The sequence below is a fragment of the Macrobrachium nipponense genome, chromosome 41 (genome assembly GCF_015104395.2).
Source record: "Macrobrachium nipponense isolate FS-2020 chromosome 41, ASM1510439v2, whole genome shotgun sequence".
Classification (NCBI taxonomy): domain Eukaryota; kingdom Metazoa; phylum Arthropoda; class Malacostraca; order Decapoda; family Palaemonidae; genus Macrobrachium; species Macrobrachium nipponense.
In genome coordinates this window covers 27136603-27155682 of record NC_061102.1, presented here as the reverse complement: position 1 = coordinate 27155682, position 19080 = coordinate 27136603, and the positions used below count along the sequence as shown (strand labels likewise).

The following is a 19080-nucleotide window of genomic DNA, read 5'->3' as shown; positions in this document are numbered from 1 at the left end:
ACCGATTCAAAAATTCTGTTAGCTCAGACTGAGAATGGTGTAGGATAATTATTATTTATAAAATGCTCTTTAGCCAGCCTATTAATTGGCAGAAGCCATAACAAGCTGGCCAGTATCATTGTTTTGAAACCATATGAAGCAAGTAAATTCAACACTCCCTTGGCACAGGCATCTGATGTACAAGAATGGCTGAACAGTGAGTCAGAATGGTGAGTTTCAGCAAGAATTTATCCAACTGTTCTTTATCAAAGTGCAAACTGATTTAGAACTATTATTTAAAGGATTGTTATTTTATAAAAAAAGTGTAAATAATAAAAGACGAAGCTATTCTGCAGATTGATATGGTCTATTTAAACAGAAAAGGTTACAAAATGTCTGTTAAGTGTTCATAAAACTTAATACTGCAATATGCAAGTCTCAACTTGTTAAAGTATTACACTTATGGTACAAAGTCCCTTACATAACATTTATTCCAACAGCACTTGCAAATGGATGAAAATAAAACATTATAGTACATACATACCAAAATGATGAAATCTATAAAAACTCAAATAACCAACTATAAAACTACCAACACCTTACTCATTATGCTTTTTAATATCTACTGAGAAATGACATCACTATATATAAAAAGGAGAATTCAGAAATACAAGATCTTTGTTTCTAATGTGTGCATGTTAACAGAGAGGGTTTCAATCAAGATATTTCACATGAAAATTTTTGAGACCATGAATAATTCCCTCAAACAAAATTTAACTTATCTTACTACGTACTACACACAATTCAATTTGATTCAATTATTCTCTTACAGGATAAATCACATATGCATAAAAAAATCTTATACTGTACCTCATTTTTAATTACACAGACACAATAGCTTTGTGGTCTCATATAGCAAATACATAATCTTAAACTAAAGAGGATTATTTTGATCCCTATACCAACCTCCCTATTAAGGTACAAGCAGTTTTGTGTGCCTATAATTTGTATATATAAACTTTTTTGGTTGTGAGTAACAATCAAGAAAATAGTAACTTCTATACATATATCATTCAAATACTGTACTCCTAAAATACTATAGTTTTGTGTAGACACATCGCTGACAATTTCATAAAATGGATGACAATGAAAATCTAAATAATACCATATCCATTCAAAATCAGTATCTAAGAGTTATTGCAAACTCCTTAAATACATACACACCCAATTAAATCATGTAAAACCAGCATACTATCTGTCACAACTATTATTAATACATAATTTCACTTGCCAAACTACTGAAGTCTGAACTTTTATTTGTTGAAGAATTAAAAAATTATAAAAATGCATTAGATATAGAGCACCACAATAAATACACATATAAAGTAGTATACAAATAGTTTTAGTTGTATGTCAGATCTCTACTTGTCTGATCAAGGTTTTATTTATGCCATTATATATATCATCTCATTATACTAGAAGAGAAAATGATACTGAAGAAAAACTCCACAACACACTACTTAATTAGACATACTGTACTAGTACTAGAGTTCATGAACACTTTTGAGATAACACAGGTCTTGAACAAGATTACATGAATTAAAACCAAATCATTCACAGCGCCTTTTAGATAACGCACCGTCAAAAATTTGCACAGAGATGCAGTAAAGGGCATACTGTATTCTATCTCTCAGAGCCAGTAAAAAAATGTTTAAAAAATACATTGGAATTTTAACAACACATTGCACTTTTCTCAGGCTGCATTCTAAAGCCACAACAGTTTACACAAACAACCTTTAGATAAAAAACTATTCACTCTCTGACCCTGATGACAAATTAAGGTCGTCATAGATGTAATTAGATCCGTTTGTAACATTGCCTGCTGTACTGTTACCTGTGGGTGGAAGGCATTAAGAACAATTAAAACCAAAAACATAATTCATATAGAATACATAAATTCTTCCTCTCAAATGTAAACTAATCATAAAAATCAAAAGAAAAAAGGTAGCTCTTCAACTTACCAGATGCTTTGTGGGTCTAACCAAACAAGTAAACAATATCTGTACAGCCACATAGAATAAACTACAATAATCAGGATGTACCAGTTACTGCATACAATTCACCAGCAGGGAGCACTTAAGTTTCAAGAGGTACAGATCGATAGAAATTTAGGGATAACTCAAGCAACGGGACCATATAAGCCATTTTGTGCTAAATTAGATAAAATGGTAAGATGACATTATGATGAAGATGAGCATTAAAAACAAAATCTTAATTTCACTTGCACCTTTCATTAATTATCATTGGTTCTTTCATTAGTTATTCATATGCTTAGGTATGTTAAAGGCAATAAGAAATTGAGATTATGCAAGTTGGGAAAAAAATTTCTTCATATCTCAAAAGAGACCTATCCAGGAAAAAGCTTAATGATGATTTAGTTGGGGAAGAATGCTTTATTACACCAAGAATGTAAGTTTAAAAGTTGATAGAGTTTAAAGATTCATAAATATCACCAAGTCTAATAATGCAAGATTTTTTTATATATATACTTCTACATTTTTTTTTTTACACTTACCATGACCATTTGCCTTCTTGGGTGCCGGCTCTTGTTCTCCATCAGAATCTGAATCTGAATCGCTTGATGACGAGGAACTGCTGTTGCTCTCTGAATCACTTGATGACTCGGACATAAAACCTTCATCCTACAACAGAAAAGCTCATCAATGATTTAAGTAACTATGAAAATTAAAATAATTCACACACATACAGTAACCTATAAGCATTACAATCATGATCTCTTCCATTGCTGCATGAAACAAAGGGTCTCAGAAATTCTCCTGTGTGTGTCTTTCTCGGTTTCATCTTCTGTAAATCCCCACTCATCTCCAGCCTATCTTCTCTTAGTTTTTATCCCCACTCTTCTCCAGCCTATCTTCTTTTAGTTTTTATCCCCACTCTTCTCAAGCCTATCTTCTTTTAGTTTTTATCCCCACTCTTCTCCAGCCTATCTTCTCTTAGTTTTTATCTGAGAAAATGTGGGTCCTCCAACTCTCCTGGTGTCAATAAGAACCCACCTGATTCTATCATATACACTATTCTTCCGTGGACTGTGCAAAGGACATGTCTAACCCATCCCCCACCTCCCTTTCAACATTATTTAATCTACATTTAAAATTTGTCATTTCCCTCAAGGTATCAATTCCAACTCTACCTGCTCTGTGACACTTAATATTCTCATTAAGGTTTCATCTAAAAATGATGAAAATCTTCAAGATATGGTTTCATTAACATACATGATTCCTGTCCATGTTGTAATACAGATAGTGGTAGACTTGTGTATAATCCTCCTTTCATATGCAACTTCAACCTGCTGGATTTTCAAGTTTTTTCCGTATGCCGATGTTTCATTTCCTCTTTTAATCTCCCACTACATTCTAACTCGAAACAACCTGTACTGAATAGCATTACTGCAACAAATTTGAGAGATTCAACCTAATCTATCCTTTCACCATCTAATATTACTTCATCCCTTTGATAATACTCCGTCTTAAATTACGTACTTCTGTTTTTCTTAGATTTATACCGAGTTCAATCTCTCCAGATGTAGATGCATGGTATTAAGCAAGTTTTTTATCTCTTTTGTTACTATCATGTTCCTTATTACATACAACCTGTAATTCATTGATTAAAATGTGTTTTATAAATGTTATATATATAATCAATAATAGGAATGGCTGCATGTGATCCCGTCATAGTATATATAACTGCAGCTCTGGCTGCTTTATCAGCTTCTTCATTTCCTATTAATGACTACTTGGGCAAGAATCCAATATATTTCTATATTTTTACAGTCTTCATATAATTTGTGAAGTAAAATTTTAATGTGAAGTAAAATTTTAATTTGTTGTGCTAGAGTATTTTCTGGATTTTAATTCTAAGGAGTTTCCTTTGCACTTTGAACAGTCGTTAAAATTACATACTGTACCGTATTTCATATTATCCATTTAAGTTTGTTACAAATCTCAAGAAAAAGTGAATGATGATGACCCTGAAGAGCCTGCCTCAGTATGCAATCTTAGAGTGGATGCATTATTCCTAGACTGTCTTATTCATATCAATATTAAAGATAAAAATCTCCCTTTTGATAAAAAAAATTCTTACTATCATATTACATATTTGATTACCTTAGCATTAGGGGCATTGTCATCAAATCCTAAAAGAGGCATGGATCCTGGTGTGTTCGAATTTGTATTTGGACTCTTGCTCAATGGAGACCTTGCTTGAGGAGAGGATTTGGAAGCAAAATTTTTGGGATGAGAAGGCGATGGTCTAGAATGAGAAAGGCTGGAGCCCCGAGACGGTGAGCTCTTCCGGGGCATTGGATCAAGAGGAGTTGTGGGTCGTTGTGTGCTCATCCGGCTGCTCACCTCGGGTCTGTATAAAAAGAAAGAGGAACCTCAAGGAATATTTACAGAAAGCAACTAACTTCTCCATCTTCTACATTGTACTTACATATTAGCTTGCTTTCACCTGGATTATAAACAAAAAATAAATATACATATTATACACTAAGACCTATGAAAGAAGAATGACATATTTATAATAAAATAAGTTTTTGTACTATCGGCAAAAAACTGAAGATATAGTTTTCTTAAAACTTCAGACACATATTACTCAATAATGCAACACCTGGCAACTCTAGAAAGGGGGCAGAGCTTCAAAATCATCGCTTTCGTTGGTTTTTAGATTTCCAATAACTTTACACCATAAAGATTCTGTAGAATTCCTATAATCATTTATACTTGAATGTAGGAGCAGGCTCTATTCATTCGTTAATGTTGGTTTGATAACGTCAGTTCAGAGTCGAATATTGATCATCCTTTTTTAAAATCTACTGCAAAACCTTACATATAAGTAATATTTGATACTAAATTGACATCAAATTCTTGCTTAATTGAAGTTGGATCTTAAAAAATGATAAAATTTAGGCAATACCAGTGGAAATCGTGAGGAACAATACAGTAAAGAAAGAATTATAATGAGGAGAGAGAGAGAGAGAGAGAGAGAGAGAGAGAGAGAGACAGAGAGAGACGAGAGAGAGACGAGAGAGGGAGAGAGGGGTGAACAAGAGAGAGAGAGAGAGAGAGAGAATCATAAGCATAGGCTTATCTATAGATACTTAATTCATTACATTGTGAGACTGAGTGATATTTTTTCAAATATGTTTTATATATGGATACTTCATTCATTATATTGTGAGATTGAGTGATAATATTTTTTTTAAATATGTTTTAAAAGTGGAGAGAGAGAGAGAGAGAGAGAGAGAGAGAGAGAGAGAGAGAGAGAGAGAGAGAGAGAGAGAGAGAGAGAGAGAGAAATTTGCTTACATGAAAGCATAGGCCTATTTATAACAACTCAATTTCATTATATTTTCTTTGGGAGATTGAGTGATGGTATACTTTTTAAAGTATGTTTTAGAAAAGGAGAGAGAGAGAGAGAGAGAGAGAGAGAGAGAGAGAGAGAGAGAGAGAGAGAGAGAGAGAGAGAGAGAGAGAGAGAATTATAGCATCGGTGATGGAATTCTGATGGGGAAAGGCACAAGAAAGAGTGGTGAGTTGGTGCACAGATACCTTGGAAACAAGGTGATATGGCTGCCAAGATAAGTGTTGCACTATGCTAGATAAAATTTTAAAGGACCATAGTATTCAAGTTAATTCTCTGTGAAATTCACACTCTAATCTTGATTTCATTCGACAGTTGCCGAACATTCAAAGATTGTAAAAAGATGTGGAAAATTTCAACCACAGACTACAGTCATTCTCTCTTGATATAGTCTGTACTTTTGAAAATCGGTTTTCATCCACAAATCATTCACGAAAAAAGCTGTCTTAAGTAAATAAATATCTATCATCACAAATAGTAACTCGAGATCTATTAACAGGCAATTAAAAGTTTTATAATGTGCAACAAATGCTGATGTGTTGGGAGATCTTTCAGCCTCGCAGCAAAGTAATGCAGCCGTGTAGGCTAACTGCGAACTGTGTAATGGAGCATAGCCAGATAATTTTTGAGCTGACATGATATTTTAACCAAGATAAAGATTTCTTTTTAATGACAGTAGCTTTGTAAACAGCAACTAGCATTCGATCTATGTCAATGTCAAAGTAATCAAAGTGTGAAAGCCGTTACGTAAGCCAGTGACTTGTGCTTTCCTGCTCTAAGTTCTTGGGATCGTAGAAAATGCTCATGCGGATTCAACTACATTTGCTCAACCTACCTAAGTCGTTGCAACATTGACTGCCATTGACATCAGCTAACTTTAAATACTTTGGAATACAAACATAAATCTGTAGAAACTAAAATAATTGTGATCACCACTTACGATGCGATAATATTCCGTTCATGAGGGAAAACGGGTAAACATGTCATCATGACACGTAGTACTACAATCACAAATTGAAATTCCAATTACTTCAGACATATATCGGGTTTTTAGGTATCTGAATGGTTTGTTTTGCAGTTTTAACTTATATGATATAATTTGCATTGTATTTTCATATTCTAGAGTAAATGTAGTGAGATTATGTATTTTAAGTAAAAACAAATTTTAAAGTCCATACACAAAAGCTAATGAAAACTATATTCGCTTTTCTTGCCAATTGTACATACCAAGTAATTACATAACTATCAGTTTCTACTTTAACAGCAGCTGGTAATTTTGAAATTTAGAATTTCGCATCAGTGCTCGTTTGTTTTGGGTGTAGGTAACTATCCCCATCCACTTTTGGGGAAGAATAGGTACAACAATGCTAAAGGGATCAATTAGTTAGTGCCATATGTCCATAAGATGGGTGGTGGGAGGACTCCCATTATGTAATTACATGGTAAGCAGTAATTGATAAGTTACACATGTAAAAATAAGCAGACAGAGTCACAGAGCCTAGTGATCACAGTACTTTATTCTGGCTAATTCTACCTTAAACCAGGATCATTTTTAAGGGTTCACTTGTTTGCCCTTCAAAAAATATTAAGGTTTTTACTTGAGCAGGAATGCATTCATTGGTTAAATATTCTATATAATAAACTTATATGTACTGTACAAATATCAGTACCTAATCCTCTGGGCATTTAGAGCACAATTACTAGTTGGGAGACAAGTAAACAACAACATTTATTCCTTAAAAAGGCTAGCTTTGTCTTACTTGCTTCAATATCTAGCTTCTACACATTTCTCTTAGCTTTGCATCTTATTCCTTTCATATCCAGACACTGTATTGTATAATACCTGTAGAATTGTTCCAGAAAAATGAGAGAAAATTTTAAACAATAATTACAGCTCTATACAACCTATCTCAAAATATATACACTGTAACAGCAAAATTTGTCAAACCCTGACCCGAAGTTCTAGTTTACAAGCATTATACATTTCAACACTATATACTATTGTATTTACATTACAGAAATGAATTAAAGGTATACACAAAACAAAAATTAAAGGTGCCTTCAGTATCAAATCATAAAGTAACTGACCTTGTAGTTTTCACAGTAACAAGTTGAGAGATTCGCTCTAAGACAACTTCCCCTGTACTGTGATCTATAATAAGGACACATTCTCTTGCAACTGGTTTGTGGTTGCCCTTGAAGACTGTCTGACTTGTACCAGCACCTTCCACATGTGGCACTGTAAGAGTCACTTGATGGTTTCCTTCCACTAGAACAGTTCCCATTTTCTGCTTGTCCATACTAGCTGGTTTGAAATCATCTGAAACAGAAAAACAAAAAGGAACATTTAATTTCCATTTCACTATGGGGTTTGTAATGAAATTCAAATCCCTACACCTTAAATTAAAATCTCCCGTGTTCTGTAATTTGTATGAAGGAGAAACATCAACAGTTTGAGTAACAGCTATGTACAATTACTGTACACATTTATTGAATGCCTAATTTTCAGAATACAATAATCCCTCAATTATAAATTATTCAAACTTCACATATCAACACACACTGCCCATAAACACACTTTTTTTCAGTGCTAACAAGCACAGTACACGTATTTAATCCTGCTAAACAGCAATTGCAAATAAAATCAAACACTGCAATGCTTAACAATATTAACTAGGTATATCATAGGTCTATCAAGAAATGCAAAATTTTAATAATCAAATACAGTTGGTATGGTCGCGGCAATATGTATCTGACAATGTTAGTACATATATGACAAATTTTGTCGTCACTGATACACTCCCTGCATTTTTCAGATGTCGTCTTTAGTACTCACAGAAAATCTTGAGTTGTCATTGCTAGTTACGCAAACTGCAGTCACTGTCTTCAGCCTAAAGCTTCTCCACTGCGGCATCTACCAACTCTCTAGGAAAGAGAGAGGTAGAACCCAGCAATGGTTCATTCCTAAGGACCAAAGCTGACTCAGAACAAACAGACCTAGTGATCTGATTCAGGACTGTGTCCCTCCTCTTCAAAATAAGGTTTGCCCACAGGTTGGCAGTCTGGTGGACCAGATAGGACAGCCGGGAGAGCTGCTATGGCAGTAGCCTCTAGGCTCGCTGCCTCTTGCTGTGAAAGTGAGAAGACTGGGACCTAGGCGTACTAAGTCTGGCTCAACATGTTTTATTGGCAATGATCACTCTGAAGACATATAATATCACTTCTGACGAGGCAGAGGACAAGGAAAAAGCTTGTCCGAACTGTTTGCTTTGAGTGACTTGTCCTGTCAGGAGACTAGACCATTCACTTGGTCAAGCACACCTTTGGCAAGTGGGGACCATGGAAGCCCCTTCAAAACCTTAGGCTCCTTTTTTGGACCACAGAAGGATTTAAGACAAGAGGGGCGGTCAGGAGACCAAGCAATGGTCCCTCCCCCTAGGTCATTGTGCTGGCAAATCAGCACGATAACCTCTGTAAATGTCCTCCGAGTCTTGGGGTTGTCCAGAATCTAAGCAAAGGAAACAGATCCTTCCAGGGTGCATTCCTCCCGAGACCCTCTCCCCGCAGAAGGGAGAACCTTGCCAGACCCCTTTGAACCTTCCTGAACTGCTTGGGTGTACGACCTGTTTGGTCCTAAGACCAAACCAGGAGGCCCTTGCAGCTGCCGAGGAAAAACCTCCCCAGCAATCCCTCTGATTGCCTTGCTCCTCCCAGTATAACCCCAGGAAGTTGAAGGGACAGGTGAGGAAGATCGGATGCATTCGCTTGCTCTGCTAGCAGAACTAGTAGAAGGAGTGAGTTGCGAATCTAGGAGGGCATTTTCGCCCTGGCAAAATGCTCTCCCAAGGAGTTATGAGACTCAAGCACGGCAGGTGAAACGCTTGCTGCCACCAAGCTAGAGCGGTAACGCAAATGTGATTGCAAGCTGGGTGGAGTTGAGCGAGCACCTGGCTGGCTAGAACCTGCACTGTCCTCTCGACATGTCCCAGTCTTCTTCAAGGCCTCCAACTAGTCTCACCAAGTGAGCGATCTCGCGACACCATCATGTCAGCCCTGGGACCTGAACGGTCACTACGAGAAGCATCTCTAGGAAAGAGAGAAACACCTGTATGACTCGTCCCTCTCTTCTACTCTATGCCTGAGTTGCGACGATGAGAAGACAACATCTACAACTCTGGATGCAAGTGAATCTGCAGATTTGCGAGCATTTGGGGAAGCTCTCGAACGAGAGCCTGACACAGCGTTAGCCTTTGAGGCAGAACCTCTAGGACTAACAGATGGAGAGCGAAGCGAAGTTTGCACTCCTGTGGTTCCAGTCATGCTAGACCCTGGGGAGGAACAGGAGAGCCAGCAGACGACCCACCTATCTCCTTAATGTGAGGAGACAGACCCTTAGAAGTCTCTTGATGAGACTTCCTTGGGCAAGGAGAGACTACCTTCTTTTTCTTCAGCAGTTTAGTCTTAGAATTTGAAGGGGAGGAGGCAGCAGACGACGATGAAGAAGCTAAAGTCGACAAGGAAGATGACAACACCTTACAAGCTCTCTTCTTCAACTTCTTTGCCAGTTTCCTCAGGAAGGTGGTAAGATCCCCCATCCAAGGGGCACCTGGAGCAGCAGGCACAGGAGTGGTAGCACGTACAGGAGCAAAGGTAGCAGCAGGCCGTGACACAGGAGCTCCTCCCACTAAGGGATGGAGCCCTGGAACCACTACCACCAGAGGGAAAACCTGGGTGGAGGGGCCCTGAGATACAGCAGGAACAAACGTGGCAGGGGGTGACAACACTGCAAACCCAGGTGGAGGTGGCACTATGGGTTGGGTTCAGGGAATATAAGAGTCATTGCCCATCACCAATGAGGAAGTCACATTTGTTGGGTGATGAGCAAACACCATTGTAGGGATAGACGCGAATCTGTGCACTGTCATAGAAGTCGTCACCGCCACAGCCACGAGTCGTTGGCAAATTTGAGAAATAAGACACTAGGCCCTACAATGAGGGAGTGCCAGGTGGGCCTAGTGTCAGCCAAGCCTGCTGCAAGTCCCCAGCCTGGAACACCACCACACCTTAAGGAATTAAGGTCTGGTTAGATGAAGAAAACTCCTCGTCCTGAGAGGGAAAGATCCCCTTCAGAGAAGAGGACCCTGGATGCAAGACGCCCTTGTTGCCAGTGGACTGTCCTCCCTTCTTCGCCTGATGAATTGGACGAAGGAGCAGAGGGAGTGATTCACCACGAAGGGGAAACAGCAAGACAAGAAAGCTTGCGAGTAGGAAGGAAGGATGACGAAGGTTCAGCTACCACAGGTGTTGTTAGAGGTGTGTAGCCCTCAGACGAAGACCTGGAAGCCTTCCCCCCGATACCGATTCCTCCCCTCAAACCAACCCCATTGCTCAGACAACCAGGACATACATTCATCACAAGCCAAATCTATAGAGCACTCTCACCCCCCTGCCATTTAGCACAAAGCGCATGAGGGTCAACAGCCACAAAAGGTAGGAAATTTCCGCATCTTTCCCCTCCATGGGTTAACTGATTCGTGGGTTTGCATTTCAACTCAATAATCACAGACAAGCAAATAATCATATATATATATATATACATATATCATTCAAAACAGGAAAGATCTCACTGAGAAAGGTGAAAAATACAGTCATCAGCATTCAAGCAGAGATGTAAACATCCTCACTCGATGGCAGCCAAAAGCAAATTGGAATGTTTATGTCCGGTCAGGACGGGACTCCCGACTACCAGACAGTAGTTAACTGCCTAACTACCTTGTTTGGAAGTTCAACGGCCGACTTCCAGTCTTCACTTAAACTAATTCCCAACCCAAAGGACCAAGGGTTTGTATAACATGTTGGAACAAAGAGTGGTTCGTAGTGGTAGGTTTCTATTTCCTAATACGTATAGTAGTAGTTATGACTTGGACCATCAACAGATGGTCCTGTTGATGGTCCCTTGTTTATCACTTTTTTATAAGTTTTTTTCAAACAGAGATTTTTCACATTCACAATTAATCCCTGATTCCTTTTATCTGCCAAAAGCAATCTGATTTGCTGAGCAGCAACACCAATATGCAGTAGATGTGCCTAGCTGTCGAACTTCTCAGTTCCAGAGGTCCTTTATTCTTCACACCACTGGACTGTGGAACAGCTTCCAAGAGGATGTCACGCAATTGGAACTCCAGAAGTTGAAGTGAAGGTGTAATATATTACTTCCCTAATACTATACTCCTTGCATTTTAATCAATTTTTATCTATTTGTTGATCTATTTTTTTTTTAACCCAAGAGGTGCTCGGGGGTTGCTACCAAAGGATGACGGCAAAATTATGCATTAGCAACATCAGTAATGGAACCAATATTTTCTTGCTCATTTTTTAACTTATCACCTAATGTTATCCATGGTTGTATTCTCCTTGTTTTGCAGATTAATAATAAAAAATGAAATACAAGATATTTAGAAAATTAATATTTAAAAAAATATATTTTGGAAAGAAAACGTTCTTTTCAAAAAATGCATTTTAGTTTTGGAATGCTTTATGCCGTATTTTCTGAGGTAATTTCACATTTTTTTCTTGACAATATTACTCCTTAGCTATTCAAGAAACACCTATAAAATTACAAAATATATACAGCAGTTATTAATTGGTTGAATCGGTGTATATGTATGTGTATGTAACGGACATATGCAAACTAACTTTTAAACCAATATTAATATCGTCACTGTTGCTATAATTATCTGTCTCTATATCAGTATTTGATGGAAAAGAATAAGCATCATCATCAAAAGCCATTATCACCAAAAATTACAATATAAAATGATATTGTTAGAATACAATAAAGTTTTGTACATACTTACCCGGCAGATATATACTTAGCTTATGTCTCTGACGTCCGACAGAAATTCGAATTTCGCGGCACACGCTGCAGGTAGGTCAGGTGATCTACCCCCCTGCCGCTGGGTGGCAGGAATAGGAACCATTCCCGTTCTAGAACCAGATTTTCTCTTCCACCTGTCTCCTGAGGGGAGGCTGGGTGGGCCATTCATCGTATATATCTGCCGGGTAAGTATGTACAAAACTTTATTGTATTCTAACAATATCATTTTTGTACATGCAACTTCCCCGGCAGATATATACTTAGCTGATTGACACCCTTGGTGGTGGGTAAGAGACAACTATTTACTGAATAGACAGGTAAACAACATACGTTGTAGGTAATAAAAAAAATAAAACCTTGGTTCCTACTTGTTCAGGCGGAAGATTCCATGGCTAATGCCTAGGAATCTGCTTCGCCTCAAGAGCCTCAGCGAGGATGTGACCTATGGCTAAGAGTTCTTGTGGGTCTGTCGATGGGGTCTTATCCATTTACTCGACAGAGCCTCTTACATGACAATATGCCTATGCCTAGTGGCATAATTAAGGAGCACAACACCGATCCCGATCACCTGATCCTAACACGAGGGTTAGTGCTTAAGTTGAAAAGAGTTATCCCCAAACTCCTTTCAAACAACCCAAAGAAAAAACACGAAGTTAAATAAAATTTAACTCACTAGTTAAGGATCAGTATCGGCTCCCTATCCCAGCAATGTATCCGCAGACACGTATCAACCAAGAGAGAAGGATCTCTCGTAGGTTATCTTGACATCCTTCGGATATGGGAAGTCAACACAGAGTTGCATCTCCCGTATGTGACAGCTAATATGTCCTTATGACATATTGTTAAGGGGAAAGAACAAGAATTCAGAAAAGCTCGCACTTCATGCGCTTTTAATTCTCAGCTGTTTGAAGGAATCATCAATGCACTTGTCAAGTGCTTAGGAGATCACATTGTCTCAAAGAAGGCCAGGGCATTCTTTGATATAGATCTCTTCTGGGTGAAGCCTGGAGCCTGGCTAGCGCTTCGTGCCTGGCAGGCGCCTAGCGCCTGTCTAGCGCCTGGCGCCTGGCTGGAGCCTTGCGCCTGAATGGCGCCTAGAGCCTGGCTGGAGCCTCGCGCCTGGATGGCGCCTCGCGCCTGGCTGGCGCCTGATTGGCTCCTCCCTCCTGGCTAGCGCCTCGCGCCTGGCTGGAGCCTTGCGTCTGGCTGGCGCCTTGCGCCTGGAGCTTGGCAGAAGACTTCATGATTACTGTCTATGAGTCTGCATGCCTCAAGAGTTTCAGCGAGGTAGGGACCTATGACTGACAAACCCTTCTGGATCATGTCAATGGGGGCTAGCCCGCTTACACGACAGAGCCTTCTCGGATCGTGCCAATGGGGGCTGACCCACTTACATGGCAGAGCCTTACCTGTATCATATCAATGGGGACTAGCCCTCTTACATGACAGAGCTTTAGGTTTCTCTTTACGGAAGGAGCCTTGCGCCTGGATGGATCCTCAATCCTGACTGGAGCCTAGCCTTGAAGGAGCCTGGCACCTGGATGGCGCCTGGCTGGCTCCTAGAGCCTGGCTGGCACCTCGCGCCTGGCTTGGCTCCTCCACACTTGCTGGAGCTTCGAGCTTGGAAGTCTCTAGGCTGTCTGGCGATGTCCACATCGGACACTCTTATATCTGTCCGATTTGTGGAGGCCCGCTCCTTCTCAGTATCCGACCATGACAGAGTTCCTTGGAACTGTCCGCCTCTGGCGTTTTTCGCCTGTATTGGCATTTGGCGCCTGGCTGGCGCTACATTGTCCGAGAGTCCTGAACAACCACATAGTCTATCAGGAGACTGGAGAAGGGTGGAAGAAATTCTTCCCCTTTGATCTTTTGGCCCCTGGCAAGGGGAGGTGATTGTAGTCAGCTACATCCAGTAGACGACAGGATATCTAACAATACGAGAGAGAAGAGTCTTCCTCCGAGGAGGATCCTTCGTGAATACTTCCTTTGCTAACGAGATCCCTTCTTCATGTTGATGAGGTTCCTCGTTGCAGAATCTTCCCTATCCTTGCCCGAAGGAAGGGAAGGAGTCTGGAAGTCGAAGGACTCCAAGCTGAAATTGGGCGGAACCCTGATTTCTAGCTCTTATTGTATCCTTCTGAATACCTTCTGGGAAGCATTTTGAGCCCTCATCGCACCCCGAAGACTCTGTAGGCAAACGTTTAAACCATCTCTTCTTCTATAGATGAAAAAGTAAGTAGCCTACCTGGGCACGAAAACTTCTATCTGAAAGCGTTGCGTCAGGAATAGAGGGTTTTAGTTCTTTTGCCAGACATACTATGCTGGCAAGAACCCATTGCCGAGTCTCCATTGAATCTGATGCGAGATTCCAATGCACAAAAATTTCACTTGTCTTCTTGGTCGTTTAGGGCTAAGAGAAACAAAGAATTCCTTCATAAACTTTCTCCAAGAAGTTTGATGAGGATCAGTTCCATTTTGTCGGAACACGGAATCTGTGGCCACAAAAAGATCCCATTCGAAGTACATGATATCCTACTCTTTGTCGTATTGCGGTATCGTATAAGATCCCGAAGATCTTAATCTTCTGTTATCTCTAATTCCTATTGTAGAGACAGAGTATAGCCTTTTACTGCGTTCTTTGATAGCAGATATATACCTCGGTGATTCTTCCCTCTGAAAGTGAAGAAAGAACCTCGCTATGTGGTTCACAGAGGGTATCGGAAGAGGACAGTTTCCTCATTCCATCTAGCACGATCTGCAGCAATTCTATGTCTTAGCCATGACTATTGTCATTTACCTTGAAAAATCCTCTCATTCATGTCCACTTCTGGTCAGTCTGCACGCGGAAAGACTCAGAGTGGAGAGGTTTTTCAGGTCTATTTATAATAGATTCTGATAGAATATCCAGATACTCTTGGAAAAGCCTTACGAAACATGCTGTGAGAAGAACGTGACTTCTGTGAAAAAAATCCAACTCTCTCAAGGCCAAAATGAGGCATTCATCCTCTCTTCCTTTGACGCCCATTTATCTTAATATCTGTTAAGAATTTATAACTAGGGGAAAAAAGACTAAAGTTTATTCCCCTTCTTTAAATTAAAGATGTCGTATATTGCTACCTCTCTTGGTTCGACGAAAAGGAAGCAGTCTATAGGAAGCCTGTTCGTCTTCTACCTTGCGAAGAGATCTATGAAGAAGACTTTCCGCAGGTTCTCAAAACTTTTCAATAAATGTTAGACATACGTTAACAGTTATTATCTTCGATCGAGAAGGTTCTCACGGACATGCTAATCTAGCATCGAACCTTTAAGGATAGTTACGTTCCGTGTCTGTTCCCAAATAGGTTCTCTTTTGTTAACGCGAACAGGGGCGAAAAAAGAGATTCTCGATGCTCTTTGCGATATGAGAGAGTCGTGGAATTGGCCTAAGTGATTAAAATATGACAATTTGTCGAAAATTGTATTTTTCCTAACTATACAAACCTGAGGTCCTTTAACAATAGGAAGGTAACTAGCGGCAGCTGGGACGGTCTTAAGCTTCGAACAAGGGGATGAGAACGGTAGTTAACTGCTTGTCGATCGTGCGCGCGCCGCGCGCCGGGACGGTGAAGAATCCACTTTTGCTTAGGCCCATGCAAAAAGTTGCAGAGTGAGGGGTGGTATGAGGTGGGACTATATGTAAAGGACTCAGGTTTGTATAGTTAGGAAAAATGCAATTTTCGACAAATTGTCATTTGTTCCGATACGTAATACAAACCCTCGGTCCTTTAACAATAGGAAGACTCACTTCTTGGTGGGTGGAATCTGAGTCTTTTTGGTGAACAGACTGGTGTTCGTCCAACCTTGGAATGCCTCCCTGGTCGTAAGAGCAAGGGAGGGATCCAAACCTCTGTCCGATTGATCGGGGTGTGCACCGCAGATCAATGGTCAGACCTCTGAGCCAAGTACTAAGAGAGAGGCAAGCGTATCTCGTTGTACCAGCAAGTAAGAACTTGCTCCATTACAAGAGCCAACATAAAGTTATGGGTTTGTCTCAAGTAGGCATCCACTCCTTCCCCTTGTTGGAGGGGGAGTGGAGGACATTGCTTCTATCCCTAAACTAAAGGGATAGACTGGGGCCTCGGTCGAGTAGCTTACCTGCAATTCGAAATTCCCTTTCCCAGCAGGGGGTGGTGACGACCGTGACCTCTGCCCACAGGTAGAGAGAGAGAAAGATGGAGAAGAGAAGCCAGTCACACTCTCATTCAACCATTCATTCCTACAGTCACACCAGGAATCGATGCTGTTCTGCCTGCTCGGGTGCTGGGTAAGCTTACACAACGTGTTGAGCAGCCACCACAGGTCCCAAGGAAAAAGTATCCAAGGACTTGTGGGCAATATCCCGAAGGTAGAAGGACGTGAAGGTAGTCTGGTTGGGCCCACCCAGACACCTGCCTTCAGGACCTGCGCCACGGAGAAGTTCTTACGGAACGCCAAAGAGGGTCCAATACCTCTGACTTCGTGGGCTCTCGGTCGGAGCGTACGGATGTCGTCACTACCATCAGCCTCGTACGCTCTCCTGATCACCTCACGCAGCCAGAAAGAAAGCATGTTCTTGGATACTTCTTTCTTGGTAACCCCAGTGCTAACGAAGAGGCGTCGACACTCAGGCCTGAGGTGTCGAGTTTTCTTCAGATAGCGCCGTAGCGCCCTCACAGGACAAAGCAGCATCTCATCCGTATCGTTGTCGGTGAAGTCCATTAGGGAGGGGATCGTGAAAGACTCGAACCTGTCGTCAGGGATCGACGGATTCTGAGTCTTAGCTACGAAAATTCGGGACGAAATCGAGCGTCACAGATCCCCAGCCCCTGGAATGTTTAACATTGAAGGACAGACCATGAAGTTCCCCTACTCTCTTTGCCGATGCCAGGGCCAGCAAGAAGAGGGTCTTGAGGGTCAGATCCCTGTCTGACGACTCTCGGAGTGGCTCGAATGGTCTTCGAGTCAAACCTCCTAAGGACGAGAGTCACATCCCACTCAGGGGGCCTGAGTTCCCTGGGTGGGCAAGACCTTTCGAAGCTCCTCATTAGCAAGGAGATCTCGAACGAGTTCGAGATGTCCAGTCCCTCAGTTTAGGGACGAGCGCCAGTGCTGCTCTATATCCTTTAACTGTGGGTACTGAGAGGAGTTTCTCTCGGCGAAGAAACACGAGGAAATCCGCTACCTGCTGAAGAGGGGCTCTGAGAGGAGATAGACCCCGTCTACGACACCAACCACAGAAGACGGCCCGCTTCCCCTGGTACACAGCTGCAGAGGACTGTCGGACGTGTCCAGCCATCTCTGTTGCTGTGCTGCGAGAAAAGCCTCTCTTTCGCAAGAGATGGTGGTATAACAGCCAGCCGTGAAGTTGTAGGGACTGGATGGCCCGGTGGTACCGCTCTACGTGTGGCTGGGCTTAGAAGGTTGTGCCAGTGGGGCATCTCTCTCGGTTTTCTTCCGCAAGAAGAGCCAGCAGGTCCGGATACCAAACGGCTTGAGGTCCGTTGTTTGGAAGCCACCAGGAAGGAATCATCCTGAGATTGGGAGTGACCAGCGCTCGGCTGATCACTTTCCGAATCAGACAAAAGGGAGGAAAGGCGTAGACGAAGAGGTTGTCCCAGGGGTGTTGAAGAGCGTCCTCTGCAGCTGCCCATGGGTCCGGCACGGCTGAGCAAAAAACTTGAAGTTTTTTGTTGTGCCGGGTGGCGAACAGGTCTATGACCGGACGCCCCCACAGGTTGAAGAGCCTTTCCGCCACTTCTGGGTGTAGGGACCACTCGGTCCCTATTACCTGATCCCGACGGCTGAGCTTGTCTGCTACTACATTCCTCTTGCCTGGAATGTAGACGTGCAGACAGCTCTATTGAGTGAGCCATGGCCCACTCGTGCACCTGCACAGTCAACTGGTGTAGCGGGAGAGACACTAGGCCCCCCTGCTTGTTGACGTATGCCACTACTGTGGTGTTGTCGCACATCAACACCACCGAGTGTCCCATCAAGCGGTTCTTGGAACTCTTGGAGAGCGTAAAACGCCGCCTTGAGTTCTAGGACATTGATGTGAAGGTGCTTGTCCGTGATGGTCCCACACACCTGCAGCCGCCAGCAACTCCTCCAGGTGTGCGCCCCATCCCTCGGTCGATGCGTCTGAGAACAGCAGCATCTCCGGGGGGGGAGTGCGTAGAGGCACCCTCTTAAGAGGTTCCTGTCGTCGAGCCACCAGGCTAGGAGGTCCTGCCTCACCTTCTCCGTGATGGACAGAAGTAAGTGATCCTTTACCTGTGACCAACTCTCCCTTAGTCTCCACTGGAGAGACCGCAGGTGAAGACGTCCGTGAGGAACTAACTTCTCGAGTGACGACAGGTGGCCGATCACGACTTGCCATTGCTGCGCTGCCTGTTCCACCTGCCGAGACAGGAACCGGCCGGCTGCCTCCCTGAATTTGCTGATCCTCAAGTCTGCGGGGCGGACTTGCTGCTACCGTATCCGATCAGCATACCCAGGGGTACTTCATCTTCTGCTTGGGGTTCGAGATCGGACTTCTCGTAGTTTATCACGATCCCCAGATCGCGACAAAACTTTAGAAGTCGATCCCTGTCCTGCAGCAACTGCGAGCGGGAGCTCGCCAGGACCAGCCAATCGTCGAGATACCTCAGAAGACGTATCCCGTGCGAATGGGCCCAAGCAGACACCAGTGTGAACACTCTCGTGAACACCTGTGGGGCGGTTGAGAGACCGAAGCAAAGTGCCCTGAATTGGTACACCGTCCC

General features: G+C 42.0%; 1 protein-coding gene across 1 annotated transcript in view; it reads right to left on the bottom strand.

Moving 5' to 3' along the window:
- Positions 1 to 325: 325 nt before the first annotated feature.
- Positions 326 to 19080, bottom strand: part of LOC135212637 (ELL-associated factor 1-like) — a gene marked incomplete in the record, with an annotated part of 19426 nt that continues 671 nt past the window's right edge. Inside the window, 4 exon segments of the mRNA XM_064246232.1 lie at positions 326 to 1873; positions 2555 to 2681; positions 4164 to 4413; positions 7510 to 7741. Of these exon segments, the coding sequence (XP_064102302.1) occupies positions 1788 to 1873; positions 2555 to 2681; positions 4164 to 4413; positions 7510 to 7741 (695 nt within the window).